Source organism: Xiphophorus hellerii, chromosome 14 (assembly GCF_003331165.1).
Source record: "Xiphophorus hellerii strain 12219 chromosome 14, Xiphophorus_hellerii-4.1, whole genome shotgun sequence".
Taxonomy (NCBI): Eukaryota; Metazoa; Chordata; class Actinopteri; order Cyprinodontiformes; family Poeciliidae; genus Xiphophorus; species Xiphophorus hellerii.
The window spans coordinates 28,722,705-28,743,152 of NC_045685.1; the positions used below are offsets into that span (position 1 = coordinate 28,722,705).

A 20,448-nucleotide genomic window follows, 5' to 3' on the forward strand; every position below is an offset into this window, starting at 1 on the left:
GAACCAGGGTGCACTTACTTTGCCAGTTGAAGTTGGTTTTACTGAAGGGAAACAGATTTATTCAGATTTATTTACCCAGCAGAGAAACACGCATGCGCAGATACCGAAGGACACGTCACAGTTTGTGTCTTCACGCTCGAGTTTGGTGGAGTTATAGGAAATGTAGTTTCAGTCTAACCATTGATCTATGAGGCACCACCCTTTAAGAACTACAAGGCCCAGCATGCCGCTGCCGGTCAAGTGCGCATGCGCAGCGGTGAGCGGCGTCCAGCGGCTCCTCTCCGCTCTGCTGAGGTGAGTTTTCCTTCTTTCTGCGGCTCTTCTGTTTGTTTCTGAGCTCCGAGGCTGAAGCTGCTGCTGCCGCTGCTTCAGCTAACTGCTCTGTGTGTGTTTGTGAGGCGGTTACCGCCGGGGTTCGGCTGGTTCCGACGGCTTTCATCCGAACCTCAGCTGCTGTTAGCTTGCCTCTGTTAGCCTGGCTGGCAGATAATATGACCCAGCTGGTTTAAGCCGGTTCCGAGAGGAAACGGCCCGGTCCGGGACAGAGGTAGAACCCAGGCTGGTGGTGGGGTCCATGTGGAGCAGAACCGAGCCCAGTTTCAGGCTCCACACACCTGGCGCATGCGCACTGGTCCAGTTAGCTGTAACTCCAGGGTTTTTTCTGCCTTTACAGTCAGAGCCTGGTGGCGTTGCCATGGAGCCGGCCTGGAGACAGCAGGGCAGGGGGCGGGGCCGGGGTCAGGAGGGTCAAGGTGAGAGGCCCCGCCCCCTGCAGAAGGACAGGCCGGGGGTCCCAGCAGGACGGGGGGACGAAGACGAACCCTGGACCTGCCAAAGGTGATGAAGATCTGGGAGCCCTGCGTGTCAGAACCGATCCAGAACCTGAACTGTCCCCCTCTCTACGCAGGTGAGTCGGTCCAGTCCAAGTTCGAGGAGATCCGGAGGTCCAACCAGGCCGCAGCCCTGCGCCTGGTGGAGAGTCGGGTCAGCTCCTCTTCCTCCGATGAAGATAACGACGACGACGACGATGATGATGGAGACGGACAGAGAGGAAGGATCCTGGAGTCCACCTTCACCTCCTACACCAGCCAGACAGGTGAGCCCAATTCTGCGCTGAGCTGGACCGCCGTCTGGTTCTGGTTCTGACCCGTTCTCCCTCTGATCAGGCGGCGATGCGTCGGCTCTGACCAGAACCGGCCAGTACCTCAGCGACATGTTTCAGTCCGGAGCGCTAACCTGCCTGATCTGCATCGCCTCGGTGAAGAGGACGCAGCCGGTAGACACCCACACACACACACACCTACACACACAACCACCCAGCATTTTCTCCACCTGTCAGTCTGAACTCAGGGTTTACTCCACCTGTCCAGGTGTGGAGCTGCTCCGGCTGCTTCTCCCTCTTCCACCTGCCCTGCATCCAGAAGTGGGCCAGAGACTCGGTCTTCCTCATCTCCTCTGCCACAGATGAAGACTTTGGTCAGAAGCAGCATCCCTGGCCCTGGTGAGGAACACAGACTGCTACGTTCAGGCTGGTTTTACCGTTTCAGTCATCTGATTCAGGTCATCCTGTGGTGCGTTCACTGCCTGCAGGAATATTTTAACTCTCCTCATCCTCTCTCCTCAGTCCAAAGTGCAGAACCGAATATCCTCCCAGCGCCACACCCAACAGGTAGGCCTTTACTTTGACTGGTCCAGAGTCTGGCTCTGAGGTTCTGACCCACTGGGCCCTCTTGTCTCCGTGTTGCGTTCAGGTACATGTGCTACTGCGGGAAGCTGCAGGACCCTCCAGCCGACCCCTGGCTGGTTCCTCACTCCTGCGGCTCCGTCTGCCAGCAAGAGCTCAGACCCAGCTGTGGACACACCTGCCTGCTGCTCTGTCACCCTGGTAACCGCACACACCTTGGTTCTGATGCTGGTTACCGACCAGAACCAGTCCTCAGTCAGAGGGCGCCATGGCAACCAGCCTGAACCCGCTCCGTCTCTGCGTGTCTCCAGGTCCATGTCCGCCATGTCCAAAGATGGTGTCCGTGTCCTGCCTGTGTGGCAAAGCTAAGCCCCTCCCCCGTCGCTGTAGCAACAAGGTAACTGACCGAAGGTGGTCGTGTCAGGCTCCTATGAGCCGTCAGTAAGTTACCTGCAGCTCCAGGATGAAGGAGCTGCTGTTGGACAAGGCGGCCATCTTGTTCTTGCCTCAGTTTTACATTGTTTTCTCCGTCTCCAGTCCTGGTCCTGCCAGCAGCAGTGTGGGAAGCTGCTGGCCTGTAAGCAGCACACCTGTACCCAGCCCTGTCACACAGGTAAACACACACCTGCACCCAGCCCTGTCACACAGGTAAACACACACCTGCACCCAGCCCTGTCACACAGGTAAACACACACCTGTACCCAGCCCTGTCACACAGGTAAACACACACCTGTACCCATCTTTCAGGTGTGAATGTTAGCATTAGCATGCTAACCCCTCAGGTTGCATATCAGTTCCTTTAATATCAGCATTCTTTTGATTGAATCAGTTTTGAGTCTTTTAAACCAATAATTGTCATAAAATGTTTCCCATTTCATGACATGGATGAACTTTGTGTCACATCAGATGTTTTCCACTTTGCTCATCCATTTCATACAACTATAAGGTAACAATATGCAGCAGAATCAGAATCCAAGCACTTTGTTAGCTAGTTTCACAAAGTGCTTGTCTGGAAGGACACTTAGCTTCTGCTAATTTTTTAGTTTTTTAGCATTTGCTTCTGCATCGTTTCGTTCTTTCCAACTCTTCTGCTAATATATTGATGTTTGGTGATATTGTAGCTAAAATTCTTGTTTAGCGAATTAGTGATCAGTGGACCTAACTTTTGGCTAGCCGGCAATAAGTACAGCAAGTTTTAGACGCATTCTCTAATACAATCATGGCAGCCATTTTGACAAATATCCACTAGAAAAAACAAACACAGGATCAAGAAAATATACATGATTTCTGTGTTTTGGCACCACACACAAAAACAGTTTTCCATGGTGGCCATCTTGAAAAATACAAAATTTATTAGTAAATTTGATTTTTATGGGTCCAGTTTGGATAATATGACACCAGATGTATTCATGTGATAAATATTGTCAAATTCAACATGGCGGCCGTGTTGAATTTTTCTGTGGCTCTGATCCCAGTTAGATTCTTGTATCAGCCTATGAAACATTGTTGTGACCTCAGACTGACCTTCTGTGTGTGTGTGTGTGTGTGTGGGTCAGAGTGCCCCCCCTGTCCCAGGGTCAGCCTCCAGAGGTGTGTGTGTGGGCGGCAGACAGCAGAGAGGCCCTGTGCCAGCCCCCGCTGGACCTGCCAGCAGGTATTGGTGCAGTACCAGCTCTGGTCACCAGGGGGAGCCAGAGCTCTAACGGCTCATCCTCATTGGAACAAATTGACTAATTAACGCTGCTCTGACGCCCCCTGCTGGCTAGAATCAGCATATATAAGGTCTCCTGGGTCCAGTTGACCCGATTCTGTCTCGGTTGGACCTCGTATCGGGTTTCTGATCCAGTGTTTGTGTGTCAGGTGTGTGGAGCGCGGCTGTCCTGTGGGAATCACACCTGTGAAGACGTGTGTCACGATGGAGCGTGTCCTCCATGTCCCCGGTCCGTCAGCAGGTCCTGTCCCTGTGGGAAGACCAGTAAGAGACACACACCGGGTTCTACTGCGGTTCGGTTCTGGTTCTGGAGTTAAACTCGTGTTTGTGTGTGTGTAGAGTCGTCTCTGCCGTGTACAGAGGAAGTGCTGCCCTGCGGCGACACGTGTGACCGCCGCCTGTCGTGTCTGAAGCACACGTGTTCGATGCGATGCCACCGAGGGAGCTGCGAGACCTGCAGACAGGTCACACACACACACACACACCGTCTCTGTTACACCACACACACACACACACACCGTCTCTGTCATACACACACACACCCACACACCGTCTCTGTCACACACACACACACCGTCTCTGTCACACACACACGTCTGTCACACACACGCGCGTGTTGCAGCAGCTGTTGCAGTACCGCTGTCGTCCTGCAGGAGGTGGAGAAGGCGTGCCGCTGCGGGCGCCACAGGAAGCCGATGGCGTGCCATAAGGAGTACCTCTGTGACGCCAAGTGTCCTCAGACCAGGAACTGCCAGAGACACCAGTGCAGGAGGAAGGTCAGAGGTCATCTTTAGCTCCTTACCTAATGACCAGGTAGCAGTCCAGTTTAAACTCACTTTCCCATGATGCTCTGTGTCTCAGTGTTGCCCTGGTAACTGCCCCCCCTGCGATCAGATCTGTGGTCGGACTCTGGGCTGCCGGAACCATAAGTGTCCCTCCGTCTGTCACCAAGGTAACGGCACCGACCACCTGGTTACATAATCATCTACAATGATCCGATCAGTCGATCAGTAATCATTGATCTGGTTCTGCTGCCAGCAGTGAGATGAAAAACTGCCAGTTAAATTTACTTTAACTTCATCTGTGAATCAGAAAATAATCTGAGAACATTCAGAAGGGAAACTTACTGTTGCTACTTTCCTGCTGTAGTTTTTCCTTCCACTCAACCTTCCAGTAATATACCTGGATCACAGCGCTCTGTGCAGCCAGCAGTGTTTCATTGATAATCAGTTCTGACCAGGAGTATTTGGACCAGTACCAATCTTTGTTTTCTTTAATAAATTATTTTTTATTTCTTTCAGAAACTAAATTTCTGTTTTCTATTCAGAGTTCAGAGCCTCAGGTCTGAACTCTGACCTCTGACGCCTTCTGCAGCTCATTCAGCTGACATTTCCCCCGACTGATAAACACACACTGATACACACACACACCCTCACTGAGAGGAAGGAGAGAGAGTGTGTGTATCAGTGTGTGTATCAGTGTGTGTGTCTCCATTGTTCCCGATAAACCATCTCAGCCTCTGATTGGTTCCCAGCAGTGTTCGGCCGTCTGCGTGCCGATTGGCTGCTTTGACCTTTCCGTTGCTGCGGCAACGCCTGACCGATAAGCGCTGAGCGCGTGGCGCTTCATGTTTGTGTAAGCCTGGTTCTGGTTCTGATGCCGGGTCTGTCCTGTTAGTCAGTGTGTGACCTCTGACCTCTCAGACTGCAGTGCTGATGTGAGCCGGATCAGAACCAGAACCCGTCTGTTATCTGGAGCAGGCTAGCCGGGCCAATCAGCTGCTGCCTCTGAGGCATTTTAATGAGGCCTGCAGTGGTTCTGACCGGGTCCAAACAGAACTGGCTGAGCCCAGACCGGTTCTGATCACAGACCAGAACCTTCTCCTGTAGGTCCATGAAGTTCTGTTGAGGTTCTGGACCAGAATTCATCCTGGGTTCTGGTCCAAAGTCAGTTTTAGTCAAGAATATTCTGGTTCTGATCCGACTGGTCTGGTTCAGGTGTCTGTAGAACCTGGACAGTTTTGTACAGACCTCTGAAGGCGGTCCGGTTTTGACCCGCTGTCCGTCCCTAGGAAGCTGCTACCCGTGTCCGGAGACGGTTCCGGTCCGCTGCAGCTGCGGCTCGTCGGTTCTGGTGGTTCCGTGCGGCCGAGAGCGCAGCACCAAGCCGCCGCGCTGCAGGGAGCCCTGCAGGTAGGCGTCGTACCGGGCCGGCGGTTCTGAGGTCCGGCGGGTCGTCAGCCCTGTCTCTGCCCGCAGGCTGCCCCCCAGCTGCCACCACCGGGACGGGGATCCCCACCGCTGCCACCCGGGGCCCTGCCCGCCCTGCGCCCGGCCCTGCCTGCTGCCGCTGCCCGGCTGCCGCCACGCCTGCCCCCGGCCCTGCCACGACCTGGTGCTGGTCCGGTCCCAGCAGGTAGGCCGTTGCCGTGGAAACCGCTGTGGCCGAGTCCGAACCGGGTCCGATCGGAACCGACCGCTCCGCCTCTGTGTGTCCAGGTCCAGTTGGCTGGGCCCTGGGAGCAGCCGGCGGAACCGACCTTCACGAAGAAAGCGCTGCCCTGCCCGCCCTGCCAGGTCCCCATCCCCACGTAGGTACCGACCCGGTTCTGGTCCGGGTCAGAACACAGACTGAAACAACACTGTGAGGGCCTGATCTATGCTGATTATCTACGTTACTAACCTGGTCGGTCCAGCAGGCGGATCTATTCAGTCTCATTCTATGTTTATTTATTTATAAAATGTTTTAACCAGAACCATCTGGTTCTGACTGAACCCGACCCAACACTGGAAGCTTCTGGTTCTGTTAGAGTCAAACTGGGCCAGAAGCCAGATGAACAGCAGTCAGGTTCTGCTGGGCCCGGTTCTGTCATGACCCATTAGCGCTGAGCCCGCCTGCCGGTTCTGATAGCAGTCATTAGTTCACCTCTGACCCAAACAGCAGCCATCTGGTTCTAGAGGCGCCGCAGCAGCAGCTTCCACTCTGGTTCTGGTCCAGACACCCAGCCCTGCGACAGCCTGGTTCTGGTTCTGGTTGAAGCTGTGCTCAGTCGGACCCTGGGGTTGTTTGTCCTGTGAGAACAAAGTTCTGACTCCCCGCCAGGCCCGGATCTGGACCGGTTCTGTTTGACCTCCCAGTCGGATCAGAGGGACGGTGGCGTCAGCAGCTGGAGGCGGGCCTTCAGAACCGCTGTGATCCAGGTCCAGAACAGAACTCGAGCTGGGTTAGGTTCTGGCCCGGTTCCTGGGTTCTGGTCAGCCTGCAGAGTAGTAACTGGGTCAGAGGTTCTAGTCAAACAGAACCAGAACAGTTCTGAGGCCAGACCAAGGTCCAGAACCGTGTTCCTCCCAGCTGGACCGGACCGGACCGGACCGGTTCCTTCCTGTCTGATGTTTTCTCTGTTTGTGTTTCAGGTCCTGCTTCGGAGAGCATGAGGTAAGAACCAGAACCAGAACCTGTTTCCTCCTGTTGTCTGTTTACTCTGCAGCAGAGTTCTGCTGAGTCCGACTCGGTTCCGGTCCGTATCTTCCTCCTCCTATCTCTCCATCTCGGCTCTTTGTTTTCTGTTCCTCGCTGTAAATGTCAGCCGCTGTCCTCCCGGCTCCTCTATCTGCTGTGACCTTCTCTGACCTTCTCTGACCTTCCGTGACCTTTGCGTCCCGGCCCGTCTGCTGCTCCAGCTGCTGGTTCTGTGTGTGTGCAGGTGAGCCCGGTCCCGTGTCACCGCCAGGGCCGTTTCTCCTGCGGTCGGGCCTGCGGGCGCCCGCTGGCCTGCGGGAACCACGGCTGCAGCCGGGAGTGCCACCTGGTTACCGACGGCAACCAGGTGAGACCGCCTCTCGTTGGTCAGAGCGCAGCGGGAAGGGCCCCGTTAACCAATCGGGTGTCCCCGCAGTGCGAGGCGTGTGAGGAAGGCTGCGCTAAGCCCCGCCCCCTCGGCTGCCCCCACCCCTGCCCCCGCCCCTGTCACCCCGGCGACTGCCCCCCCTGCAGCCAGATGCTCCGCCAGCGCTGCCACTGCCGGATCAGCACGCTCTACCTGGAGTGCAGGTGAGTGGGGTTTCCATGGCAACGCCGTCCATCAGGGCCGTGCCGGGTCTGAACCAATCAGCTGTCTGCAGGAAGCTGACGGCCGCCGACGAGCCAACCAGGATCCAGCTGGGCTCCTGCAGCAACCAGTGTCCTAAAGAGGTACACACACACACACACACACAGGGAGGCTTCTGATTGGCTCGTTATGGAGCCACTTCCTGTTTACATGTGGAACCAAGAGATCTTAAAGGGCCAGTGTCACGTAAAACCAACTCATGTTTTAATGTTTTTCACAAAACAAACCTGGAGTTTGATTCTTTCATGTTTGATAAATCCTGTAGTCTCCATGGCAACCATTCAGCTTTCATAAACGCCTGATTGGACCTAGCCCCGCCCTCTCAGCTGGTGGAAATGCTGTTAAAGGGTTAATAGAGGAGCCATGTTGGGATTACTTCCTGGAGGCGGAGCTTTTACATATGTTGATATATATATACCGCATTTTCTAACAACTGAAGGTAACACAGTTACTGGGTTGTGCTGTAAAATGGGTCTAAAACATGAGACCGGCCCTTTAAAGGTTTCCTCCTGTTGGAGCGAGTCCAGAGCTGCAGCCAATCAGAGGGCAGGATGTTTGGAGGTGGTCAGAGGGGGGGGGCTGCTCTCAGACCTCTGGAGCGTCTCTGATCTAACAGCTGCGTTTAGAGACACATGGTTTGTTTTCTCTGCCTTCACTGGACCAGAACCCTCAGGCTGGACCCGGTTCTGTTGCTCTGCTGTGTTTGGAGCGCTGACTCTCTCTCTCTCTCTCTCTCTGGGTGTAGCTGAGCTGCGGCCATCGCTGTAAGCAGGTGTGCCATCCAGGTGTGTGTGAGGAGACGTGTCAGCAGAAGGTGAAGCTCAGGTGTCCATGCAAGAGGATCAAGAAGGTAAACAGTCGCCAACATTTAAACGCTGGTTCTAACTTCCTGGTTCTGATTCCTGTCTGACGGATGGAGACGCTGCTGGAGGCCAGCAGGTCAAAGGTCAACACAAGAAGCAGCGGTTTAACCAGCAGAGTGTTTTCTCAGTCCCTGTTGGTTCCCAGTAGCTCAGCTGATCCGCTTGTAGCTGAGCTAATGGCTCATTTTTAGTAACATTTAGTAAATTTAGCTTTAAATAAATTATTTTTCCAGATTCTAAAGCTCTAATTCTAATTCACATCTGTGTTGAAGTTTTGGTTTGTTGACTGTTTAATTCTTGAAGTAGTTTTATTCATGTTATAGCGTTTTAGCTTCAGCTAGGCCTGTCACGATAGCAAATTTTGCTGAGCGATTAATTGTCTCAAAAATTATTGCGATAAACGATAATATTGTTTGAAGACCTTTTTACACTGATTTAATGGAAATGATGTAATAATGCATGTGATTTCCTGCCAAAGATAGATACACTTTATTTTCAAAAGAATATTTAACACTGGAACTGATAAACAAAATAAACAAAACAACCAAAAATAAAATGGATTCTCAGTCTCTATTAATAAAAAATGTACTTGATAAAAACTAAACAACATAAAGCCAAAGTGGAAATAAATACTGCATTCAACTAAAAGAGTGCAGATTATGAAGTCTGTATATTATGTTGCCCTTCAGTAATAATTAGATTTAAATAGAGAAGATGGGCACATCGACTACCTGATGCAATAATTCACACTGCATGATTTTTTGCTCCTATTTTTCCCCATACAACAATCTTAGATCGTTGGTCTTTCTAAGATTGTGTGGTGTGTTACGGCAGATCGTCGTTGCCGCTCCGATCTAAATCAGGGTTTTTCCCCGACTGGGATCTTAATGCAGCCTGTTGAATGTGACAGGCAGCCAATCAGAAAGCTCAGATTCTCCTCCTGCTTTCTGAGGGTAAATTATGGAGGGGAATCCCAAACAGCTGACACGGCGCAACCCGAAGTCCAGCGGACATTGGAGATGATAGTGGAAACAACATTAATGTTTATTCAACATGCAAAGAATATAGAAATGACAAGAGGAGGAGTTGGAGCGAAATTGCTACCGCAGTTGATAAACCCGGTAACTTTTCAGCTGTTCTTCGTTAACGTAAATAGGTTCTAATGATTTTCATTCAGTCAGGACTTTACGCTGACACTAGCCACATGCATTGCAGGTAGATTGTAGTAAAGCATTGATTAATGCCTGGTTTTAAAATTAGTTCACTGAACTTGTAGCCATTATTTTGTGCCCATTGTTGGACACCACATGGCAGGACCGAACCCGATCGAACCGTTATACCTAGGATTTCTGTCGGCTAATGTGTGGTCTGTCAGGTTTTAAAAATGAGCCGACAATCGGCCGACAGCTCTAAGATCCTGTAGTCTGCGCTGGGCTTTACACTAAGGAAATGAGGTCAGAGGTCAGTGGAGAGCACCGGAGTTGAGCCTTTTTTCATTCGGTCTCATTAGCTGAAAGAGAAAAAGGTCGAAAGAGACGATAAAGCCGATAATTAAAATGACGTCGATAGCTTTAATTTATTGTACGATTAATCGATTTATCGTTTATCGCGACAGGCCTAGCTTCAGCTAACTCTAAATACCATGTTGTTACAGCGCTTTAGCATTAGCTAATGCTAGATACCATGTTGGTTTAGTGCTTTAGCGTAACTATTTACAATTAACTTTATGGTTGTTATGTGAAAATATCCAACTTATGTGAAATTAAAAAGGCGGGAAATCAAAGCGTTGAAGTCATAAACCAGCCTCCTGATTGGCTGAGAGCGTCATGTGACCTCCAGCTGTCCTTTCAGGAAGTGACGTGTTCTCTGGCGGCTCAGAGTGAACTTCAGTGTGACCTCGTCTGCAAAGACCAGGAGAGGAAGGCCAGCCAGGTACACACACACTCCTGGAGACACACACACACCTGGAGACACACACACACCTGGTCACTGTCTGACTGTTTGTTCTCCAGGTGAAGGAGGCGGAGCAACAAGCCGCCCTGGAGGAGGAGCAGAAGAAGCTTCAGGTGAGTCTGGAGGACGGCCAGGTTCTTAGAGGGAGGTTCGGTTCTGCTGATCCGACCTCTGGTCCATTAACCCGGTTCTGGCCCAGAGGTTTCATCCTGACATTCTCCCTCTGCTCCACCAGGAGGAGCTGGAGGCCTTTGAGAAGCGGCAGCAGCGAGGAGGTCGGAGGTCGAAGCGGCGCGGCCGGAGGGAGGAGGTGGACGAGGAGCAGGAGAGGGCCAGGAGGTGGAGGAGGAGGTGCACCACCTTCCTCCTGCTGCCACTGGGGGGCGCTCTGCTGTCTGCCGCTGCCTACTACCTGCTGAGCCTGGCCTGAGGGGTCAAAGGTCACCTCTCTGACCGAGAAGCCGCAGGACAAACGGGAACGGTTCATGTTTTCTTCCTCGTTGGTTTAAATGAATCCTCCAGATCAGACGCTGGTCCTCCAGCTGATGTTTCTTCTTCTTTTCTTTATTTCCTGTAAACTTTGTAACTTTTTTTGTGTATCAAACTGAAAATGATCCCTGGAGCTCCAGAGGTCACGTGATCTGTGATCTGACCAATCAGAGACGCCGTTTCACACAATACTGCAGAAAATGGTTTTCCTGTAAAATCTCATGATTTTCTTTTTGTTTTGGAGAAATAAACCATAAACTCTGACCTCTGACCTCCATGCTGCCATCATTAACCATCATGACCTCCTGACCCCAGCAGTCCGGTTTAAATCTGACCTTTAGTTGACCCATCTGGACCTGCAGCTGTCGGCCAGCAGGGGGCGACGATCAGCAGAGGAGCATTGAGATACGCCTCAACAGACGTCATGTCTGTAAAGCAGCAGAATGTTCTGGTTCTGCCGGGTCCAAACAACGATGGTTCTGTTGGTTCTGCTGGGTCCAATCAACGATGGTTCTGTTGGTTCTGCCGGGTCCAAGCCTGCTGGGACCGAGGTCCGTTATGTAATCTGTTCCAGTCTGCTGATGAAGGCCGACCTCTGCTCCTCTGGAGCTGCTGGTTCTGGTTCTGGTTCACACCAACCCAGACCAAACCTTCAGAACATCAGAGGTCCACCCTCCATCACTGGTTAGTGGGTCTCTAGGTCAACTGGGTCTGACTGGGACAGGCTGAGGAACCAGACCGACCCAGAACCAGAACCTTTATCAGTTCTGGCGAGTGAATCGTTTCATCAGTCTCTGCCAAGACGCAACGCCAGAGCAGAGCAAAGATCTGCGGTTCTGAACATCCCAGTTTAAATTCAGACTGGTTTTACTGGTTCTGTTGGTTCTGCTGGTCCAGAACAAAGCAAAAACAGATTAGCCACATTTCCAACCTTAATCTGGACCCTAGATTCCAAGTTCTGGTTCCGAAACCAGTTTTTATCTGAATTCAGATTAAAATATTCAGTTTAGATCAAAATCCAGAACCTGACCCAATTCTGAGCCCAACATGAGTTCAGATCTGAATCCTGGTTTTAATCCAGATTAAAGTCCAGAACCAATCTAGATCTGACCTCAGGGATGATTCTAGACCAGAACCAATCCAGAACCAGATGTTCACATTGAGCTAAAACTAATCTCTGGATCTGGATTGAAACCCAATCTGTCTGCTTTAATCTGGATTCTGATCTTAATCAGGAATCTCAATCTCGTTGTAATCTGTTGATGACAATGACAAATAAATCTTATCTTATTGTGATTTAATCTGGAGTCGGGTTTAGATTGAGGTTCTGATGTTAATCCAGTCCTAAGGAGGAAACCAGGAGCCATTGATCAGGACCTGGACCAAGACAGGAACCGGTTCCTGAGTTTGGACCCAGATGTCCGACTGAATCCAGATTAAACCTGAGTTTACATTTAATCTGGATTTTAGCATCAACTGAATCCAGACCGTTAACCGAGTCAGAACCGACCCAAAGCTGATTGTGTTTGGTCTCTGTATAAATATGGATCCAGATTTAAATCTGGAGTTCAGAACCAGATCCAGATATTAATCCAATCTGTAGTCCAGAACTGGACCCGGATTACAACCCAGTTCCAGATCCGACTCCAGATTAGAGTCCAAATATGAACTCAAACTTTAATCTGGACCCAAACCTTTAGAATCAGTATCAATCCGGACCTGAGTCCGGTACTGAGTCCAGAAGAACCTGGAGCCTCACCCTGTTAATCCAGGCCCAGTTTGGCCCTGGTTCTGGTCCAGAAGAACCTGGAGGTTCTGGGCCACTAATCTGTGCCAGGTTTCTGGTCCTTGGTGTCCAGAACATCTGAGGCCCAACAGAACCTGGCCGGGTTCAGATCAGGTCGGGTTCGGTTTGTGGGTCTGATGGCAGCGGAGGCGTTGTGTGAGAGAGAGAGAGCAGTGTGCAGTGTGTGTTCAGTGTGTGTGTTCAGTGTGTGTGTTCCCAGTGTGTGTGTTCCCAGTGTGTGTTCAGTGTGTGTGTTCAGTGTGTGTTCAGTGTGTGTGTGTTCAGTGTGTGTTCCCAGTGTGTGTGTTCTCAGTGTGTTTCCAGTGTGTGTGTGTTCAGTGTGTGTTCTCAGTGCGTGTTCAGTGTGTGTGCAGTGTGTGTGTGTTCAGTGTGTGTGCAGTGTGTGTGTGTTCAGTGTGTGTTCTCAGTGTGTGTTCAGTGTGTGTGTGTTCAGTGTGTGTTCTCAGTTTGTGTTCTCAGTGTGTGTCCAGTGTGTGTTCCCAGTGTGTGTGTTCAGTGTGTGTTCAGTGTGTGTGCAGTGGGCGGAGCCCCCGCGCTCAGCCCCGCTAGTCCCCCGCCAGCTGCAGCTCCCCGCCGGCAGAGCCATGGTCTCGGGCTCGGCGGCCGGCAGCAGCAGCTCATGTTGTCCGCTCCGAGGGAGACCTTCCCGGGTGTCACCTTCAGCGGAGCGCCGGCGGTGAGTCCTGTCCGTGTCCGTGTCCGTGTCTCTGTCCTCTGCCTCCGGTTCAGCATCGCAGCTACTTTAGCCCAGATGTTCGGTTATTATTCTGACTTTATCTTTATAAATTAATCTCTAATTATTCAGCATCTAAATCTGACAGATTCAGCCTAAAAACTCAAACTGGTTTTCCTGAAGTTAAACTAATAATCTGGATATTTAAGTGAAAAGATGCTCTTTATTGCTACTTTACTTTTTAATCTCATGTTATTATTCTGTGGTTTCAACTCGATTTCTGCTGTTTCTGTAATCAGTTTCCGACCTGAAACCAAAATAAATCTTAAATATCAGAACAATAATCAGCCATTGTTCCGGTTAATTTTCTCTCCGGTCAAACAGCCGTTAAAACCCGTTAAACCCGGAAATAATCTGATTTATTGCAGCAGCTCTGCAGGTTCACTGAGGACTTAATCTGCTCCAATTAAAGCTAAACTCATTCAGCTCGAGTGGAATAAAACTTATAAAACATCAGAGTGGATGTCATTTGTTGATAAAACAGCATAAACGTGAATTTTCCTGTGAATCCGTTTAATTAAAATTTCATCAATTTAACATTAATTTGACCAGAATAGACAGAAACCTGCATCAGATTATTATTTATTTTTATTACTAAGCAATTTGTATTTTTATTCATTTACTTTTATTATTCATATGTTTATTTTTATTAGTTATTGTTTATTTTATTTATATATTATAAATATTTTATGTATTTATTTAAATATACTGACTGTCTAATATTAGTAAACATAGTCTTCCTTTAATCAGGTGATTCTGGTAGATTTTAAACTTTTTATTTATTAAAAACAAACTAAAAAACTAAATAATTAATATTTTCTGCCTTTTGAGAACCAAAAACTCTGAAATAATTTTCTTCCATACTGGGAATAAAAACCTATAAATACAGTTTATTATGGGGTAGAAACAGGAAGAAATATGAAACTAATCATATTAATCAGAAATGTAACACCAGCATTGTTTTATTTTAATAAAGATAATTAAACTGCTGCAGAGAATATAATTAATATAATTAATATAATTAATATCCTCTGTGTCGTATTTCTATGATGAATGAATTAATCAGCAGCTTGGAGCCGTTAAATGTTTCTGTCTTTAAATCAGATTTTAGGGTCTGACTGATTATTGATCGGTTCTGATGGTCTAATATTGGATCAGTGAATCAGATTAAACCAGATTATTAATCTCGTTGTTCCAGCTGCAGGTGAAACACCACAGGAAGTAAATAAATCATTTTATTGACCGCAGGAGGATCAGAGGGATCAGCAGTGTGTGTGTGTACTGTGTGTGTGTGTGTGTGTGTGTTGCAGTTTGTGTGTGTAGTGTGGGGGTGTGTGTGTGTGTGTAGTGTGGGTGTGTGTGTGTGTGTGTGTGTGTGTTGGGGTGTTGGGGTGTTGAGTGTCTCCTCGTCTCTTCACCTCTAAAATAACTTCACCAGTGGAAACTCTGAGTGTATAAATAGACGGTGTGATGATGATGGTGATGATGATGATGACGATGATGATGATGATTCCCCCCCCCCCCCCCCCCCCCCAGGAGGCCGGGATGGACCAGGGGGCGTGTCCTAAGGATCTGGGCTCCTCCAATCACCTGCGGCTGCTGCTGCTCTACATCCTGGTTCCCACCGTCAGCCTGCTGGGGGCGCTGCTGCTGCTGCTGCTGGGCCTGGCCCTGACAGGTAGGGGCCACACCTGGGGGAGGGGGTCCGAACCGCAGCACCGGGTCAGAACCACAGAGGGAGAGGAGGGTTAACGTGTCAGGTTCATGTTTTCACTCCAGTTCATCCTGTCATTTTTTATTCTTTCTTTCTACATTTATTGTTTCTTTTCTTTCCTTCAACCGTTTCTCCTCTTTTCATTCTTCCACTTTCTGTCCCTCCATCAGTTTTCCTCCTTTCTTCAACCCACCAACCATCCTTCCCCTGTTTTCCTCACTTCTTCTCTTTCATCCCTCCATCTCCAGTTCTTCTGCTGGAGGACAGAGAGGTGGAGGAGGTGGAGGAGGTGGAGGAGGAGGGATGACACACATGCCGTGTTGATTTAACGCCGTGTTTCTGTTTCTCTGTGCGTGCTTCATCTGGTCGCCATGACAGCGGGGAGTCCCTCGGCCAATCAGAGCCAGGCTCAGTGAAGGAATGTCAAACATTTAGGCAGGTAGTGAAACAGACGCTGCTGTCCTCCCTCATCCTCCTCTCCTGTCGTTTTTAATCTTTTCTTGCTCTGTATCTCCTGCTGCTCCTCCTCCCTCATGGAGTCTCTCCATTAGACGCCTAATGATGCGTGACGCCTCTAATCCTCCTCCTCCTCCTCCTCCTCCTCTTCCTCGTGTCTCTGCCGCCGCCAGCCTTCGCTCCAGCAGCAGGACAAAGCAGCTCCTGTTGCCATAGATGCTCAGCAGATGTTCCTCTGATTTGATCTCTGAAAATACACTCAGAAAATAAATTTTTCCACAGATGGGCCGCCAAAGGTCAGCAAACCACCAACTGACCCCTGACCTCTGTGGACCAACCCATCTGGACCATCAGGGAGTTTAGTGAACAGATATCTGCTCTACTAAACCTGCAGAAAGTTCACCATGATGATCTGCTGCTGCTGCTGCAAGGACAGACTGCAGTTAGGCCTCCTGACCAGCAGGGGGCAGCAGTAATCAGCTGGTTCTTTATAACCGTGTCCCGCTTGTATAACCTCAGTGAACTTTGACACCATCCTAAAACCTGACATTAATAAGATATTTATGAACATAAAGCAGTAAAGTATCTTCAGTTCTGGAGTTAAAACCAAACGGAGGAAATCAGGACTGAGGTTCTGGGTCAGAACTCGTGTTCTGACCTTCAATCAGCTGATCTGGACCTCAGAGTTACTGGTTTTATTCCTGCTTGTCCTGTTACTGGGAGGCCAGTATCATCTGCATACAGTCAAACATGTAGCATGTTAGCATAGCATCCAAAGAGGCAGTGATTCAGTCTGAGCTCTAAGCTGATCAGAAATTAGAAATAAATCAATAGTTTCATTGAACTGTTCCAAACATCCAGAATCTGGTTTTGTTTTCTGTAGATCAACATTTGATCAGGTTTCTGGTGCAAATATCTTAGTAACTATAAGACAAAAATAACTTCAAAGTTACATTTTATTTAGTTATAAGAGTTTGATCAGTAACTGATGATGATGATGATGATGATGAAGGTTTCCACGTTTTCTCCAGGAACCTTCGTCAGTGAGGAAGAGGAGCAGATCCGTCAATGACTCATTTATTTTTACATTCTCTGATTTCACCAAAAACACTCAGCCGGGTCGCCATGGTAACGGGTCCGGCTTTTCGGGCCCTTTTGTTTCTTTGTGGGTTTGATAAAATGTCAGGAAGCAAAAAACTGAAAACAGAAATTAATGCAGAAAAAACTGATTCTGATACAGAGAGTCTGGTTCTGGTTCTGGTTCTGGTTCTGGTTCTGGTTCAGGTTCTGGTTCTGGGTCCGGTTCTGGTTCTAGATCTGGTTCCGGTTCTGGTTCTAGTTCTGGTTCTGGTTCTGGTTCTAGATCTGGTTACGGTTCTGGTTCTGGTTCATTTTCTGGTTCTGGTTCTAGGTCTGGTTCTAGATCTGGTTCTGGTTCTGGTTCTAGGTCTGGTTCTGGTTCTAGATCTGGTTCTAGGTCTGGTTCAGGTTCTGTTTCTAGTTCTGGTTCTAGGTCTGGTTCTGGTTCTGGTTCTAGGTCTGGTTCTGGTTCATTTTCTGGTTCTGGTTCTGGTTCCAGTTCTAGATCTGGTTCTGGTTCTAGATCTGGTTCTAGGTCTGGTTCTGGTTCTAGATCTGGTTCTAGGTCTGGTTCTGGTTCCGGTTCTGGTCGGGTCCCGCTCTGACCCCTCCCTGCCTCCCCTCAGGTATTTTCGGCGGCGCCCCCCTGGACTCCAGGCTCCTCCTCTCCAACGGCAGCCATGGTTACCATGGCAACAGCACAGCGTCCCCCTCCAAGGCGTCGGTGAGGAGCCAGGTGGGACAGGTAGCGTACAGCCAGAGCACACCTGCTGCTCCGCCCGCCTCTCAGGCTCCGCCCACCGGGCTTCCTGATTGGCTGGCCTCGGTGACATCACTGAGCACCGTCGGGCCGGCCAGCAGCTCCACCCCGGCGCCGGACGCAGGTAAGCCTACCTGTAGCAGGGCGTCAATATCAACAATCTGAATGTTTGATAAAAATCATTAATAAATCAATAATCGATCTTCCTCATTATTCTCTGATTGGTTGTTTTGAATCAAAATCACAGATGTTGTGGTGCCAAACAGGAAATGTTGGTCAGGAGGTTTTCTGATATCTGTGATGATGTGAGACGTTAATCTCCCACCAGAACCTCCCGACCCACCAGGGTCAGAAAATGAATGGAAGACGTTCAGTGGGACGTTTTGTGACTCGGGTCCATGATGGATTATAAAACCAGGGAACCAAAGACTGATGCAGCCGGCACCAAACTTTGTCACCAATTTGGAGAAAGTTTGCAGTAAAGTCAGAAAAAATGGAGATTTGTTGATTTTGTGAATTTTGCTGATTTGTGAAAAACTGTGAGGATTTATTGGTGTCATCTGGAGCCTGAAGGGCCACATAAACAGCTACAGCGGCCCAGATTTGGCCCCCGGGCCTTGAGTTTGACTCCTGTGCTGTAGAGCTTCAGGAGCAGCAGAGCTGGAAGACAACGATTCCCAGAATCCTTCAGGGCTGCAGCCACTTGCTGTCTGTGTTGTTGATCCAATAAAGTTCTGAGCTGAATTCTGATCCGCTGTCTCTGTGGGGACACAGGTGGACCAGCAGGACCTGGACCGGGTCTGGGTTCAGGTCCATAAGCAGCAAACAGAGCAGAGTTTATTTCTGATCGATGATCGATTGATTTAAGATTCCCCTCGTCTCCGTCCCTCTGTTGTCCTCCTGTGTCTCTGTCTCAACGGGACATGGAGGTGAATGCTAATGAGCCTGGCTCTGTCCTCAGCTCTGATTGGCTGCTGGGAGCTGAGCTCTGATTGGCTGCTGGGAGCTCATCAGACTCAGTGGATGTTTAACCTGCAGATGTTCAAAGCTGCTGAGCAGAACCGGACCAGACTGGACCGGGTCCTCTGAGGTTCTGCAGCATCAGGCTGTGATTGGAGGTTAGCGTTAGCTTCTCTGCTAGCATAGTTACTCTGCAGAAAACATTCAGGGGGTGAAAGGTCAGGTTGATGGCGCAGAATCAGGCCTGAACTGAGGCAGATCAGCCGGGTGGTGGCGCCCCCTGCTGGTCAACAGGCTCATTCTCTCCATGAATTTGTTCCTGGAGCTGCAGCCTCGTCCTTCTGGTTCTGGTTCTGGTTCTTGCAGGTCGGTGTCAGCTGGTCCTGGAGCCTCAGTGCCACATGCTGCCCTATAATCAGACCTGGTTGTCCTCCTCCGTCGCCGTGGTGAAGAGTTCAGAGGTCGACATGTTGCTAAGGTAACCAGTTCACACTGACATGACGCAGCACACTTCTGCTAATAGCGAAGCTAATTTTTAATTTAGCACTTTAGCGTTTTTGCTAACCTTGAAAACATTTAGCGCACTTAGCTTCCCCTAAAATAATGTTACAGATAAATTCATGAGCTCTAATCTGATTGGTTGTCTCCTGAGCCTTCAGCTAAATAAAGTTTTTAGTTTTTAGTTAGCTTTCCCTCTGGGTCATGACATCAGGACAAATACTGCAGGTAGAGATGGTTTCTGTTGGAGCTGAACTGACTGGACTGAAACATCAGCAGGTTCTGGTTCTGGTTCCTCATCTTTGGGTCAACTGGGTTCAGAGTCACTGAAGCTTCTGATGGATCCTAAACATATTTTTGTAAATGGATTAAATGTTTCCAGTTTGCTGGGTTGTTGTTGTTTCTCAGGTCAGTGGTTCTTAACCTCGGAGCGGGTCGGTTGGGCGGTTCTGGCGGGTTTGGACCTGAACCCGGGCGTTTTGTGCTGCAGGTTCTTCAGCTACCTCAGCAGACTCTCCTGCTACAGACACATCCTGCTGTTCGGTTGTTCGCTGGCGCTGCCCGAGTGTCTGGAGGCCGACGGGACCAACAGCAGGTAAGACGTTTATCCTAGAGACCTGCTGATGGTTCCCCAAAGGATGCTGGGATATGTAGTCGCTCTGCTATGAAATCCAAACAGCTCTCATTCTCACAACCGACAGACAACAGTTCAAAGCAGAGATTATGTTCAATCCTATCAGGGGAATCAATACCAGAAACTAACGTTTCCCACACAAAGAAGTATCAGAACCACCAAACAGAACATCCAGTCTGTTACATTATGCTGTCAGGCTTGATGTCTATATTGTGATTATTAATATATTTTGGCCTGAACACAGATTAGCTGATTTAAACTCCTGCTCTACTGATGACTTGGTGAGCAGGTTGTCCTATTTTACTGCTAACGGAACCAAAACACAACAAACTGCGCAGCATGTTGAGCTTATCAGAGTCAATAGCAGCTAGCAAGTTAGCCTAGCATAACTAGCTCACTGCTCACTTTTTTAATAAATTAAAACTTTTTCCTCACCTGTTAAATGTGAAACCTTTGAACCTTATTATCTATGGCTGTCATACGGTTGAATTAGCCGCTAAATATTGTGATCTTTTTTCTGATTCTTTGCATGATTGTGGTATTTTCCTGACCACCGATATTTCTGACCCAATGGACAGCAGTGGCGCAGGATGAGTCACTGATGTCCAGTCCAGTAATATATATCCATATATATATATTAATGCTGCTGCCTCGCGCTCTGTCCTTCACTTCCTGCTACTCAGCAGTAGGTGTCAGGTTACATTGTGTTGCATTCAATGTGGAAGGAAAAAAGAGATTCATGCGCTTAATGCCATAACTATTTATTGAATTTATCGTCGCCAGCTGGGTGGCAGGGCCCTCAGCAGGGGTGGACACTGCCCCCCCATTGCCACCCCAGTAGATCCGGCCCTGCAAGGCGCCGTCCCCCAGCAGCTGCTGGGACAGAAAACGATCCGGCAGCTGGGAGTTCAGGACCAAGAATAACACACTCACACCGTCTGAAATTAGAACACACACATTTACACAAACACACACACTGTCAGTAACAGTAGCTTCAA

The 20,448-nt window shown here is 49.3% G+C and overlaps 2 protein-coding genes across 3 annotated transcripts in view; both read left to right on the forward strand.

Moving 5' to 3' along the window:
* The first annotated feature begins 86 nt into the window (after positions 1–86).
* Positions 87–11,072, forward strand: nfxl1 (nuclear transcription factor, X-box binding-like 1). 2 transcript variants are annotated; one of them, XM_032583541.1, is made up of 25 exons: positions 89–294; positions 674–837; positions 908–1,096; positions 1,167–1,276; positions 1,371–1,501; positions 1,625–1,669; positions 1,752–1,885; positions 1,996–2,081; positions 2,222–2,297; positions 3,241–3,338; positions 3,545–3,659; positions 3,735–3,859; positions 4,049–4,171; positions 4,257–4,347; positions 5,467–5,587; positions 5,654–5,810; positions 5,894–5,985; positions 6,809–6,830; positions 7,099–7,221; positions 7,291–7,445; positions 7,517–7,586; positions 8,249–8,353; positions 10,218–10,298; positions 10,379–10,432; positions 10,555–11,072. In XM_032583541.1, the coding sequence occupies exons 1-25, from the start codon at positions 188–190 to the stop codon at positions 10,747–10,749; spliced, it is 2,769 nt and encodes a 922-aa protein (XP_032439432.1). In that variant the 5' UTR covers positions 89–187; the 3' UTR covers positions 10,750–11,072. The 2 variants fall into 2 exon arrangements, with proteins under 2 accessions (XP_032439431.1, XP_032439432.1); XM_032583540.1 differs by having other exon boundaries at positions 87–294; positions 7,099–7,445.
* A 2,014-nt stretch (positions 11,073–13,086) lies between these two features.
* corin (corin, serine peptidase) overlaps positions 13,087–20,448 on the forward strand; it is a 38,656-nt gene continuing 31,294 nt past the window's right edge. Inside the window, exons 1-5 of the mRNA XM_032583611.1 lie at positions 13,087–13,291; positions 14,885–15,026; positions 17,225–17,482; positions 18,685–18,796; positions 19,307–19,411. Of these exons, the coding sequence (XP_032439502.1) occupies positions 13,235–13,291; positions 14,885–15,026; positions 17,225–17,482; positions 18,685–18,796; positions 19,307–19,411 (674 nt within the window). The 5' untranslated portion in view covers positions 13,087–13,234. The remainder of the gene's footprint in view (positions 13,292–14,884; positions 15,027–17,224; positions 17,483–18,684; positions 18,797–19,306; positions 19,412–20,448) is intronic.